The 15,005-nt window shown below is 44.1% G+C and overlaps 2 protein-coding genes across 4 annotated transcripts in view; one reads left to right on the top strand and one right to left on the bottom strand.

Annotated features, from left to right (window-relative positions):
• Positions 1–8,213, top strand: part of srebf1 (sterol regulatory element binding transcription factor 1) — a 28,842-nt gene extending 20,629 nt beyond the window's left edge. For all 3 annotated transcript variants that reach the window (XM_062984841.1, XM_062984840.1, XM_062984842.1), the window contains exons 17-19: positions 1,050–1,244; positions 3,824–3,935; positions 4,563–8,213. In XM_062984841.1, the coding sequence (XP_062840911.1) occupies positions 1,050–1,244; positions 3,824–3,935; positions 4,563–4,783 (528 nt within the window). In that variant the 3' untranslated portion in view covers positions 4,784–8,213. The remainder of the gene's footprint in view (positions 1–1,049; positions 1,245–3,823; positions 3,936–4,562) is intronic.
• Positions 8,214–10,680: 2,467 nt separating this feature from the next.
• The window catches only part of LOC134336184 (retinoic acid-induced protein 1), an 82,748-nt gene continuing 78,423 nt past the window's right edge, over positions 10,681–15,005 (bottom strand). The window contains exon 5 of the mRNA XM_063018890.1: positions 10,681–11,728. Within this exon, the coding sequence (XP_062874960.1) occupies positions 11,720–11,728 (9 nt within the window). The 3' untranslated portion in view covers positions 10,681–11,719. The remainder of the gene's footprint in view (positions 11,729–15,005) is intronic.

Genomic DNA, 15,005 nt, shown 5'->3' with positions numbered 1-15,005 from the left:
GACCCGAGCTGTGGTGCATTGTAGTTGCATTGCATGTGTATGCACTGGGTGCAATGCTTCTTCAGTGCAACACAGAGCTGGGTTGCCATGCAGCTGCTTTGTCATTTCTGTCATCGTTTGTCATCAGAATAGAAGTAAAAGTCAATATTGTGCTAGAAAATGGCACGGGCATGTGACTGTGTTTATATAAAGAGAGAACTTTAATGGGCCCAGATCAGAACCTAAAGGGACATGATACTGCATCCTTCAAAGCTATGTTGCGTGGTCGATCGGCTGCTTGACTGGATAGAGCTCGGAGACATTTGGAGGCCAGGGCAACACCTAGGTGCTAAAAGAGAGCGACTTCACTGACCATTGCCTTAAAAAGTCTGCGTGGTCCATCACACTCTCTCCGCTGGCTTGCCATGGTCCTACTGTGCATCCTGGTGTTATCTTTTCTGATTAAACAGCGCCCACATGCCTGACTGTCCACATGATCTAAGAGGAAACTGGATTCATCAGACCAGGCAACCTTAATTGGGGTCCAGTTTTGACGCTTGTGTGCTAATTCGTAGGTCCTTTTGGTGGTAGACAGAGGCTAGAATGGGCAGTTGGACTGTCCTATGGCTATGTCACCCTTGGGACAACAGGTATTGTTGATTCTGGATTCTGCCCAGTCCCAGGGTCCTGAGAGTTCAAATCTCGTCACGAGAATGACTTCCCTGTATCTGTGTGGGTAAAACAGTTTTATCACCTTTGAAAGATATGCAGATGGTGGATTGGTCTTAGGTGTGAGTGATTAAATGAATGCGTGCGTAGTCCCTTGTGCTGTATTGTTTTGTCTAGAGAGTATTCCCATGGTCCAGAAAAGGTTAAGAAGATAAATGTAATAACATAGGGCCTAGAATAGAGCCTTGTGGAACACCATGTTGCTGTCATTTATATGCAAGATAATATTTATGCATCCCTGTCTTAATTACTTGCAATATAGATTTTAATTAATAATTAATGAACAAACCAGGTGCTGATTATGTACCGTATGTCTATGTTTCTAACCCCTCCGTACGTAGTTGGTGCAGCTGTTGCTGTGTGATCTGCTGTTGGTGACGCGTACCAGTCTGTGGCGGGAGCAGCAGGCCTGTCCACCTTCGTCCCCCCAGCAGAGCTCGACGTCGGCAGCCTCTCCGGTCGAGCTGCAGGGCTTCCAGCAGGACCTGAGCTCTCTGCGCAAACTTGCCCACAGCTTCCGACCAGCCATGCGCAGGGTGAGACACACAGACACACACACAAAGTAAACATACAGTTGCTATAGTATATATTGTGAATTATGGCCATGTGTACAGCCAGCTATTTATTAGTACAAGCAATTTTGAGTTGAAATCATAAATGCCTTGTTACCAATGGTTTAATCATGTTGTGATCCAACTTTAGGTTTTAAAGATTAGTAGGTTATAAGATGAGCAATATTATTAACATTAAATCCAACTCTAGCTCTGCAGATAAATCATTATCTTCTATTAGATGTATGTTACCGCTCTGCTGTTGAACAGGGTACAGATGGTAAAACTAAAAGTGTGCAGGGATTTAGCTGCATTCGGACCGGATTCCAGCTCTTGATCTGGATTAAGCGATTTGAACCGAGTTAGCACTGTCATGTTGACTCACTGGTAATTTCCCCTCTGCACAGCACCGAATCGGGCCACTACTCTACTGCCTTTGCGGCCAAGTGCTGTGTGTTAGAAAAGTGTTTTACCCACTTTGGCATAGAATGTGCGTCAGCGTTTGGACGTTTTTTTTTTTAGAATGGAATAGAATGCCTTTATTTGTCATATATACATATACACAAGTGCAGTACAATGAAATTATTTTTCCACATACCTCAGTGCAGTGGGATATTCCACTAGCACATCAGCGCTGAGATTGTGAACACTAGACTAGGTGTGTGGGGTCTTTAAACACATACCCCAGTTCGTTAAGAAGCTGGGGTCAGAGCAAAGGGTCATCCATTGTATGGCGCACCTGGAGCCAAGAGGGTTAAAGGTCTTGCTCGAGAGCCAGGATTCAAACCCACAACCTTTCAATTGATAGTCAGAAGCTCTAACCACTAAGCTATAACTGTTTCACAATAGATGTATCTGATAATACAATGCGATTAGGTTCCTCATTGCTGCTGCAATTGCGGCCTCTGCTGGCTGGTCCAGGCACCCGCATGAGGAATGGTACATACGTGATACGGCTCTCTGTTCGACTCAGGTCAGAAGTCGCTGGCAAGTGCCTAAGTGATAAGCTGCGTCCGGAATCGCATACTTAGAGAGTATGTACTAGATTGGAGGAAGTATGCACTACTCTGCCGATAAAAAAGTACATACTTCCAGTACAGAAGTATGCAGTATGCACACAACACTGCTACGCACTACATCCGCCATCTTTCCAACGTCAAGTGATGACGTGGGACGTGATGACGTAATATCACCATGGTTACAGACTCATTACAAACCCCACTCGCCAAACTTTTGGATATTTATCGTCTTTTTGTTATTTATTCGTCTTTAAAATGTTTTATTTTATTTATCTTACTTACACTTGTAAACAGAGGACCGCTATCTTTCTTCTTTCTTATTCCGCTTTGAACGCCTACGCAGCTCCAGTTGCATTATGGGATACATTAGTGGACCGCAAGTGTGCATCGCTTGCATACTCGCACTTCTCGCGTACCTCTTTGTGTATACTGTGTATTCGGACATACTAACCGCTCTCGCGTCCTCATTTCGCGTACTATTGAGTATGGAAGTGTGCGATTCCGGACGCAGCTATAGTCTGCTTCTCTGGTAGATCAGAAAAAGGGGGGAAATAAAAAACAATAGAATAAACATGATCGAATGAGGGGTGGCACGATGGGTAGCGCTGTTGCCTCACAGCAAGAAGGTCCCCGGGTGGGGCGGACTGGGTACTTTCTGTGTGGAGTTCGAATGTTCTTCCAGCATCTGTGTGGGTTTCCTCCGGGAGCTCCGGATTTCTCCCACAGTCCAAAAACATGCAGACACTGAATTGCCCCATAGATGAATGGGTATGTGTGTGTCTGCTTTACGATGGACTGGCACCCCATCCAGGGTGTTACTGTGTGTCTTGCCCTCCCATTGAAAAGCTGGGATGGGCTCCGGAACCCCCCCCCCCGCGACCATAATTGGATAAGGGGTTAAGAAAGTGAGTGAGTGTATCTCATAATACAAAAGGCTGCAATAGCGGCCTCTGCTGGCTGGTCCAGGCACCTGCATAAGGGATGGTACATACATGATACGGCTCTCTGTTAGAAGTCTCTGGCAACTGCATGAGTGACAGTCTGCTGCTCTGCTAGGTCAGGTTTTGTGGAGGAAAAGGGGGGGGGGGGGGGGGGGTAAAAAAAACAATAGAATAAATATGGGAGAAGAAACTGAATTGAAGAAAAATTTGTTAATACAGAATCACTCAAAAAAGCAAAGCTCATGTACAGAGCAGTCCATTCATTTTAAGCCATTAACAGAATGTAATAGATATATAACTTACTAAAAGTGCAGTAAATCCCTTCACTGGTAACATTTTTCATACATAAGGATGAGCTGGTGCGTCATCTTTGATTCTCAATATGTTTATGCATGCTTATGCTCATTGTTAGACAATCACTCTAACCACCATACGCACGAGTAAAGAAAGCAAATCGACCCACCACTTTGACGTTTAAAGACTATTCTTTAAAATCTATTAGTTAGCCATGATTATAGCCATAGGAGCTGACATGGCATTAAGAATTAAACAACAACAACCCTGTGCTTCATCTGTCCTAATCTCCTTCCTTCCTTTGTCACAGTTGTTTCTGCATGAAGCCACAGCCAGGCTGATGGCAGGAGCGAGTCCAACACGCACCCACCAGCTCCTGGACCGCAGCCTGCGCCGCCGTGCCACACCTGGAAGTAAGAACGGTGAGTCCTCAGATGCTGTGGGTATGAGTGTACAATAGCATCTTTAAAATTCCTCCGTTCATTTCATTTAAAGGTCATGCTGTGTAGCATGATGTTCAAATGTGAATTATACACCGACCGGGCATAATATTATGACCACTGAGAGGTGAAGTGAATAACACTGATTATCTCTTCATCAGAGCACCTGTTAGTGGGTGGGATATATTAGGCAGCAAGTGAACATTTTATCCTCAAAGTTGATGTGTTAGAAGCAGGAAAAATGGATTTGGCGAGTTTGACGAGGGCCAAATTGTGATGGCTAGACGACTGGGTCAGAGCATGTCCAAAAACTGCAGCTCTTGTGGGGTGTTCCCGCTCTGCAGTGGTCAGTATCTATCAAAAGTGATCCAAGGAAGGAACTGTGGTAAACCGTCGACAGGGTCATGGGCGGCCAAGGCTAGTTCTGATAGAAAGGTGTCAGAATACACAGTGCATCGCAGTTGAAGGGCTGTTTTGGCAGCAAAAGGGGGACCAACACAATATTAACAAGGTGGTCGTAATGTTATGCCTGATCGGTGTAAATGTTATATTACAACTAACACGCACACCATCGCTTGGCACTAACCGACTCTTTGTGTACATGTGCAGAGGAGTGCGAGACGCAGCCAGGCCAGCGGGAACAAGCCGAGGCGGCCATGCTGGCATGCTGGTATCTACCCCCATCATTCCTGTCAGCCCCAGGCCAAAGAGTGGGCATGCTGGCGGACGCGGCACGCACCCTGGAGAAACTGGGGGACAAACGCACTCTCCAGGACTGCCAGCAGATGATTATCAAACTGAGCAGTGGAACCACGGTCGCGTCCACCTAGACCAACAAAGAAAAAGACTCCACCCCCCTCCCACCCCCACCCGTTCTGCTTTTCACTAACACAATAACAGTGTCGAATATAGTTCATCAGCCCATTTCGTTCAAATCGTACAGATACATTATTTTCAGATTCGTTCTACTGTATTTAAACTCCTCGTTTCTTTTTATTTAAATAAGTTAATTTAAATTGTCCTGATAAAAAACGAGGATGCTTTTAGTTATTGTCATATTTATTTAAAGCATTGTCACTTAGTCTTGTCCCACAAACGCATTATTCCTGTAATAAGGCGCTTTTAACCAGCTCTGGTCCATCGAAGCCCTTATTGATTGGGTCTACAGGGTCTGAGAATTCTGCATTGTAGCTCTGGTCTTCACACGCAGATTAAGCCTAGTCGTAAAATGATAGGACAGTGTTCGGACTAGGAACTAGATTCAGTTCTAGCCAGCCAAAAGTCCTAAACTTGATCCTGATTTCCTCTGGATTTAGCGCACTCAATTTTGCCTTCTGCTGCCGAGAGATACCAGATTCCATCCGAGGGGAGCACGTCGCTGTACTCGCCTCCTCCGACACGTGCACAGCCCTCCTCTTCTCGCCCCTGCGTTCTGCGCAGCAATCTATTCCACCAAGCAGACGCTTTTATGCAAAGTGACTTGCAGTACTGTGACAATATATATTGTCTGTGACGATATATATTGTCTATATTGTCAGGGTCCTTACACGGCGTATGAAGCACCAACCCACCCACACATAGTCCGGCCCCCACCCTGCAGATACAGTGGCCAATTAGTATCTGCTCCAGGCACTGCCAGTTATGCCCGCTAGATGACGCCCAGCCGACCGGTGGCAACGGCGAGTCTCGAACCGACGAGTTCGAACCGACGAGTACAGAAACTCGGTGCTGGTGTGCTAGCAGAATATCCCGCTGCGCCACCTGGGCGCCTATTTTTTTTTTTTTTTTTACGAGGGTATTAGTACGAGGGTATTTCTGTCCCAGTGTATTGTGTCTGTTACTACCTGAAATAATCTGTATATATAGTCCAGATGTGTTTGGCTGCTCTGTGCGGTTGCCTAGGAGACAGTTCAGAGGATGCGTCTGGCATCGCATGTTTCCCTTCTATATTAAGAGCAGTTGTGCAATAGATTCCAGAGTTGTTCTTACCCAGAATGAAGGACGGCACGGTGGCTCAGTGGGTAGCACTCTCGCCTCACAGCAAGAAGGTCCTGGGTTCGATCCCCTGGTGGGGCGGTCCGGGTCCTTTCTGTGTGGAGGTTGCATGTTCTCCCCGTGTCTGCGTGGGTTTCCATCCGGTAGCTCCGGTTTCCTCCCACAGTCCAAAGACATGCAAGTGAGGTGAATTGGAGATGCAAAATTGTCCGTGACTGTGTTTGACGTTAAAACCTGTGAACTGATGAACCTTGGGTAACGAGTAACTACCGTTTCTGTCATGAATGTAATCAAAGTGTGTAAAGCATGACGTTAAAATCCTAATAAACAAACCCAGAATGAGCTCGTATAATGACCACAGGTAGCTAATTGGGAGAAAAAAATGAGACCCACTGCAAAAAATGAAGGTTTGGACTAGCAGGTGGGTCCTGGCTATGACTTATTTGGTTGGCGGTTGGTGGCGAAAAGCATGACAGGCAGATTGATATCCTTCTGATTCTCTAGCTGCCGGAGCAGATGTAGATAATCTAGGATCTGGGCTTACTCTGCGTCTGGAAACGAAGCGTGAAGTGAAAAAGCCGACTTCCTTTTTTTAACGACGTCTGTACAGAACTCTCTAATCTGCACTACCCTAACCGGGACGACTTCTACACGGTTTGAGAGCGAATGAGGCTTTACGAGGTTTTTGTGTCATTTTTCTTGTATATTTTTACAAAGATGTGTATTTATAAATGTGTTGAAGATCTGGGTGAACAGTATTTTTTTGGCAACGAAGAGACGCTATGTAGAGTTTTGGCTGGAAATGAATAGTAATAGAGGAAGAACCATCGGTCACTAAGGGACACCCAGGGTGGGGTTTTAGGATCAGGTCATGGTCAAGATCATGGTCCATTTGCACTTGAGGTGAAGACTACCCACTAATCAAAGATGTACAAAAGCATTTGCTGGTGACTGTGCGTTTTTAATCCTTGTGTAGTCTTAACATTCTGGATACCCCTGTGTGACCCACCTTTTACTAAACCCTATATATATATATATTTTCTTTTATTATTATTTACTTATGCATTCTCTCCCCTTTTTTCTCCCTTTAAGCGCGTCCAGTTGCCCGAATGCGTCATGCTTTCTTTCCACCAATGCCAATCCCTGCTCTGGTTGAGGAGAACAAAGCTAACCCACGCCCCTTTCCGACACGTGGGCAGCATGCCATATGCATCTTATCACCTCCACTTTGACGAGTGCAGTGCAGCTCAGCACTGTGTACGGAGAGACACACCCTGAGAGCACTCTTTTCTCATCTCTGTGCAGGCACCATCAATCAGTCAGCAGAGGTCGTAACTGCATTAGTTTAATCCGGCTTAATCCCACCCATATCTGAACAACAGGCCAGTCGTTTGTCCATGTTGCCGCTCAGCGTAGCTGGCAGGGCTGAAATTCGATACTCTGCTCTGGTTCCAGCGTGTGTTTTTACCGCTGTGCCACCTGAGCGGCCTAAATAATGCAGCTTAATTCCATTTAAAAACCCAAATCTATTTTGCATAGAGAAACAACCAGCCATTCTTTAGCCAGACTTTTTTGTATTTTTGTATTTTTTATTTTTCCCCTTTTTCTCCCCCTTTAGCGCATCCAATCGTCCAATTTCCATCGTGCTTCCTCTCTGTCTATGCCGAACCCCGCCCCGACAGAGGAGATCAAAGCTAACCAACATCCCCTCCGAAACACTGGCAGCAGCCGGATGCATCTTTGCCACCCACACATTGATGAGTTTGGCGCCACCCAGCGTTGCATACGGAGAGACACACCCTAAGGGCACTCTTCCTCATCTCTTGTGTAGGCGCCTCTCAGTCAGCCGGCAGAGATCGTAATCGCATTCTGACAGAGAGAGACCCACCCCCTCCGGTCCCCAGTCCCGTCCCCAGATGATCCTATCTGCCATTAATCATACTGGTGGCTCATTTTTGACTCCTAAGACAACACAAGGGTTAAAAGGGTTGCAGAATAATCACTAAGCACCATAAAAATACCAAAACTGACCAGACTGTAAACAAATATACTGCTCCTCGTGACTGGATTGTTCTTTCAGCCATTGGATGGAAACCCTTTGGTTCTGATATCTTTCTGTAAATAGTAAAATCACAACCTGTACGCCAATGTCTGTAGTGCTCATAGTCAGAATTTCATAAACGAAGGCTTTGTGGGCATACACTTTGTTCAATTCTCAGCTTTTTGATTGATTCTAGCGTGTAAATAAAAGTCTTTTGTAACATATTTTCTCTTTCATGTTGTTTAACTTAATGAATGTCTATAACTTGCATGTTTAGGATTTTATGCTTTCTTATATAACCTGAATTCCTAATAATCCACAAGCTCTTGCTTGTGGCAGGCCGGGCACCTGTACAGACAATGATTATGGAGGATTCCTCATAACGACCTCTGCCGGTTGATCGATGGTGCCTGCACAGAGATGGGGGATAATGGAGATAAGTGCGTGACTCTATATGAACCTGCCTCATTTACATTATGTGACAGTATATAGTGTCTAAGCAATTGAGGGTTAAGGACCTTGCTTACGGGCCCAACAGTGGCAACCTGGCAGTGGTGGGGCTTGAACCAATGACCTTCCGATTACTAGTCCAGTACCTTACCTGCTAGGCTACAACAGCCTCGTTTAGGATATAAGATGTATTTGGTACTGCACACGTGTTCGAGGCGGCGTGTGTTAGTCGCTGTCTTCCTCGGTCATAAGTGGAGCTCAGTAGCAGTAGAGAGTAGAGTATCGATGCCGCCTGCACAGTGCATGACTCTCAGTGCGCGATACGGATCTCCATATGAACCCATTTCATTTATCCAAAGCGACTTGCAGTACTGTGACGATATATAGTGTCTAAGCAATTGAGGGTTAAGGACCTTGCTTACGGGCCCAACAGTGGCAACCTGGCAGTGGTGGGGCTTTAACCAACGACCTTCTGATTACTAGTCCAGTACCTTACCTGCTAGGTCACAACTGCCTCATGCAGGATATAAGAAGTGGTTGGCTACTGTGCATGTGTTGGAGGGGGCGTGTGTTGCTGTGTCGCTGTCCTCCTCGGTCATAAGTGGAGGTCAGTAGCAGTAGATGACCCAAAATGCAATCGGATAGTTGGATATGACTAAAAAAAGGCAAGTTTTACTGATGGAACGGGCACGAATGCCTACAACTGGTGTGAACAGGGTATGTGGTCCTAATAAAGAGGCCAGTAGAATTAAACAGTATTTAAAAATCCCAACAACACTGTTGCACCTGCTACATTAATACCAGAACAACACACACTACCAAGTCATTACTGGTAGTGTCCTTACAGTGCTGAGAATGCTCCATCACCCAAATAACATCTAGCCAGTGGGGGTCCAATGGGAGTCCCTTTCGATGAGGGACAAACAAGGAGGTGTACAACAGCTGTACTACAGTCAGTGAATGTATACTCACCAAGTTCATGTGTATGGTAGATACAAAAAGGCTTGGCTCATAGTAGACCTACCAATTCATCTTAAAGCTGATCACAGAGTTGAAGTAGTGAGTGCTCTGTGTAAGCCACTGGGGTTCCTCTATATCAAACTCAGTAAATCTTGTCTTTGTGGACCTGGCTTTGAGAAAAGGACCTTCCCTAAAGTGCTGACAGAAGGTTGAAGGCATACAGTTCACATTATTGATATACACCGTATACACATAAAATTAGCAACATATCTGGCTGAAAGACTTGACCTACATTGATCAGCCATAACATTAAAACCACCTCCATGTTTCTACACTCACAGTCCATTGTATCAGCTCACTTTGTAGTTCTACAATTACTGACTGTAGTCTATCTGTTTCTCTGCATGCCTTGTTAGCCCCCTTTCATGCTGTTCTTCAATGGTCACCCCCACGGCACCACTACAGAGCAGGTATTATTTAGGTGGTGGATCATTCTCAGCACTGCAGTGACACTGACATGGTGGTGGTGTGTTAGTGTGTGTTGTGCCGGTATGAGTGGATAAGACACAGCAGCGCTGCTGGAGTTTTTAAACACCTCAATGTCACTGCTGGACTGAGAATAGTCCACCAACCAAATATATCCAGCCAACAGCGCCCCGTGGGCAGCGTCCTGTGACCACTGATCAAGGTCTAGAAGATGACCAACTCAAACAGCAGCAATAGATGAGCGATCGTCTCTGACTTTACATCTACAAGGTGGACCGACTAGGTAGGAGTGGACAGTGAGTGGACACGGTATTTTAAAACTCCAGCAGCGCTGCTGTGTCTGATCCACTCGTACCAGCACAACACACACTAACACACCACCACCATGTCAGTGTCACTGCAGTGATGAGAATGATCCACCACCTAAATAATACCTGCACTGTGGTGGTCCTGTGGGGGTCCTGACCATTGAAGAACAGGGTGAAAGCAGGTTAAAGAAGTATGTAGAGAAACAGATGAACTACAAAGTGCTTCTATATGGTAAGTGGAGCTGATAAAATGGACAGAGAGTGTAGAAACAAGGAGGTGGTTTTATATTAATAATAATAATAATAATAATACAAACTGTGACTTGGATGTTAATGGCAAGGACACCCGTGGATCTTGACATATTTGTTGTATTTGATGGCAGCAATACAAATCACATTCCAAACATCCAATAAACATCCAAAACATCAAAACATTGCAACAGTTCTTATGGGAAATGTGGACAAATACAGTTCTGAAAAAAAGGCCTTTGAATTCATTGTTTTTAATAACATTTTATAGTCAATAACATATTTTTTATAGAAAATAAACATCTCTAAGAAATACTATACACCATTATAATAGTACAACACATCTTACATTTAAACAGCAGCGAATACATATATACACAAGCACTCCGAATTAAGAATCGTAAGAAGAATTTAACTCGGTGGTTCGTTTACTTGAATCGTCGATGTATGACAGCGTAATGATGCTAATTCTGAATGTAAAGTAGCATACAGTAAATATCCTACAATACCGTGTTATCACATACAGCGTGTGGTGAACGTAAAGCACATTATCTCAGCTCTGTTCATGTGTCGAGTCCTTTTTACCGTTCCCGTTACAGGTACAGTCTTTTTGTTTTCAAGAAAAGCAAAACAGTCTTCAGCGAGGAAAGTGCCCTTCACATTTTAAGGTGCAAAACCTGTACGTACTACTGTCTCCAGAACACATACCAACAGACCGGACAGGTACCAACCAGCGTTGCCTACATGGTGCGACGTTTGCAAACGCACATCGAAATACGTCTTGGAAGAGCGTCATAATAAAATATTCAGATGTTTTTTTTATTTGGAGTATTTATCTGTAAAGCACACCATGTACATTTTAATAACATGTAAGCGTATACTGAATTCCATCCAATGGATGCTTGATGCATGACATCGTCAAATCTGTTGCCTCTCGAAATCAGCGGGCGGGCTGCCGGGCCTAATTGTGGCAGGACTACGCCAGCCAAATTGACCTCCAGGTGTCCTTCACTGATAGCATCCCTTCCAGAAAAAAAACAGCGTCTGGGAGGGGAGAACAGATCCAAGATCCATGGATGTGTAAGAGGCCCGGTGAGGTTTTTTTTTGGCCAGCGGGAAACACGTGATGCCCAGGCTTGAGTTGCAGGAACTGAAGGGATGCAGGGATGATCTCAACTCGGGTCAGTATTGCTACAGTAGCTTTTTTACTTTAGCCGAAGCCTCATTTTCGGTTCCAGTGGGTCCAGTTTACTGTGGTGATCGATGTTCTTCATATATTAAATTGCCTGAAAAGCAAAATGGATTGATTAGGGTAGTTTAGGGTGATTTGTAGAAATATGTAACAAGCTTTCTAGATGTCTAGATTGGAGGTGTGATGATACATTGGGATGACGTCACAAGCATCACAAGCAAAAACGTCACATTTACATTTTCTGCATTTAGCAGACGCTTTTTATCCAAAGTGACTTATAGTAGTGTGACAGTATATTGTCTAAGCAATTGATTGTTAAGAGTCTTGCTCAAGGGCCCAGCGGTAGCAACCTGACAGTGGTGGGGCTTGAACTGGCGACCTTTTGATTGCTAGTCCAGTACCTTAACCACTAGGCTACCACTGCCCAAGCAGTATTGTAATTGACTATAAACTGAGGTACAGTAGACCCTTGAGTTACAAACAAATTTCGGATTACGAACCGAAATTCGCGAAACACGTGACGTCACGAACAAGTTGGCTCCGACCTACTCTCTCTCTCTATATACATACATACAGTGAGCGAACTTTCAAACAGCGGACAGTGTCTTTCCGGTGTTTTCTTTTAATATTGAATTTTGTAAAATTCAATATTAAAATATCCCCAAAGAAGGTGCAGAGAAAGCGTAGTGTTGAGAAATGAACAAATCTATTACATTTGTTGTTGTACAGTATAATTACTCCTGCCAGTAGATGTCACGGTGTATCAGACAGAGGGGACAGTGAGTGAGAGAGAAGAAGGAAGTCGCCTGAGGAAAGTATTCTTTCTTGCGTGCAGTTAGACCTACAAAATACAACACTACTGAAATAAAGAGGGAAATAATAGAGAAATATGAGAGTTGTTTCTGGTAGATACATTTGATAAAAAAAAAAAAAAGAAGGAAATGTATTATCGTGTATGGTACTGCACACGTACTGTACTGAAATGTGATGTGTGTTTTTATGTACTGTACAGTACTACTGTGTATTGTTGTTTATTATTGCTTATTACAGGATGTCTGTTCTATAATTTAAGATTTAAGAGAGAATATATTTTTATTTATAACAAAAAAGAGCATTTAAGACATTAGAAAGGTTAGGTAAGGGGGTGGTTTGGGCGGTCTGGCACGGATTAATTCTATTTATATTATTTCTTATGGGAAAAATAGGTTTAACTAACGAACATTTTGGCTCAAGAAGTCAAGGGTCGACTGTATTTACAATAAATCTTTTGTATCAATTGCACTGATTGAACACCAGAGGTCAGACTTGACTCATGAATCATGATTCATGATTCACACACTTGCTAAGCGCTGCGTGCAAAAGGTGAAACAAAAGTAAATAATAAGCAAATAATAAATCTCAGAATGTCAACTTGTCAAATCTTAAAAATTTGTTCATTTACTGAGCTTTAATTAACTCATTTGGGTTTATTACTTTGATAATATTGTCTCTTTCAAACCTTAAAACTCAACAGTCACGGGCTCCTGCTTTTGGCAGCTAACTGAGCTAACTATCTAAAAAGAAAGCTAATTAACGTCTATAAAACAAAACAAGCCGATAAAAGGTATAAAAGTTTTTAACGTGGCAATTTTCATGTCATTCCAAAATGGTATTTAAGAGAAACTGTGGAGATAAAGGCAAAATCTTTAAGACTGAGACAACTTTCATAGATAAATGCTAGTATTCTGACCTAAGGCTAAGTGATACCCCAATTTTACCTGTAGAAAGTTTAGCTGACAGAGATAGTGGGTTAAAAAAGTGTGTAAGCATAGATTAGGCATAACATTATGACCACCTTCCTAATATTGTGTTGGTCCCCCTTTCGCTGCCAAAACAGCCCTGACCCATCAAGGCATGGATTCCACTAGACCCCTGAAGGTGTACTGTGGTATCTGGCTAGGGTGGCCAGCCGTCCGGCTTTAGGTCGGACAGTCCGGTTTTTCAGCTGCCAGTCCTCCGCCCATGCACCGCAAGGACGGACACTTAAAAATCCTTCTTTTGGACTGAACTGGTTACATTTTTGATCAATATTATCTGTCGTTGGCTCGGGTACATGTCAAAACAAATGCTTTGTATTTCATTGGTATAACAGCCTCATTTGACTGCTTCTGGCCAATCGCAGAAGGTCCGCCCTCTAAATGCTAGTCTGTGATTGGATGGTTGAATTTCGCCCGCTCGCTCTGTTCTGCATACACCTCTTAAATATCAAAAGTAGACATAACATTTGGTGAGTAAAACAGTAATTTGCTTAAAATGGTCAAAAAACTGTTCTTGGAATGACGTCCTCCTTTTGGGGTGTAATGTCCTCCTTTTTGTGACTATGAATGTGGCCACCCTATATCTGGCACCAAGATGTTAGCAGCAGTTGTGAGGTGGGTCCTCCATGGATCGTACTTGTTTGTCCCGCACTTCCCACAGATGCTCGAATTAAATTGAGATCTGGGGAATTTCGAGGCCAAGTCAACACCTCAGACTCGTTGTTGTGCTCCTCAAACCGTTCCTGAACCACTTTTGCTTTGTGGCAGGGCGCATTATCCTGCCATCAGGGAATACCGTCTCCATGAAAGGGTGTACATGGTCTGCAACAATGCTTAGGTAGGTGGTACGTGTCAAAGTAACATCCACATGGATGGCAGGACCCAACGTTTCCCAGCAGAACATTGCCCAAAGCATCACACTGCCTCCGCCGGCTTGCCTTCTTCCAATAGCGCATCCTGGTGCCACGTGTTCCACAGGTAAGCGACACACACTCACCCGGCCATCCACGTGATGTAAAAGAAAACGTCAGATTCATCAGACCAGGCCACCTTCTTCCATTGCTCAGTGGTCTAGTTCCGATGCTCACGTGGTAATGGTCAGCATGGGCACCCTGACTGGTCTGCGGCTATGCAGCCCCATAGGCAACAAACTGTGATGATCTGTGTATTCTGACACCTTTCTATCAGAATCAGCATTAACTTCTTCAGCAATTTGAGCTACAATAGCTCGTCTGTTGGATCGGACCACACCTGTCAGTGGTTATAATGTTATGCCTAGTCGGTGTATACACTGCCTGGCCAAAAAAAGGTCACAAAGTTTTATATTTTGTTGAATTTATTACACTTGAATACATGGTGCGTATGCTGTAGCATTGTTTTGACAATTATATGCAACGTTATATCCTTGTTGAATCCAAAGTTGAATCCAAAGTTGCATTCGTTTGTGACTGAGATCTAGTATTGAGGACAGACAAGTCAAACCACTCTGTCAAGTCCTCTTCAGCACGTCCCAAAGACTTTCAATAAGGTTAAGGTCAGGACTCTGTGTTGACCAGTTCATGCGTGAAAATGATT

The sequence above is a fragment of the Trichomycterus rosablanca genome, chromosome 22 (genome assembly GCF_030014385.1).
Source record: "Trichomycterus rosablanca isolate fTriRos1 chromosome 22, fTriRos1.hap1, whole genome shotgun sequence".
In the NCBI taxonomy this organism is placed as follows: Eukaryota; Metazoa; Chordata; class Actinopteri; order Siluriformes; family Trichomycteridae; genus Trichomycterus; species Trichomycterus rosablanca.
The sequence above is the reverse complement of the archived record's forward strand: the minus strand, read 5'-3'. Positions and strand labels throughout refer to the sequence as shown.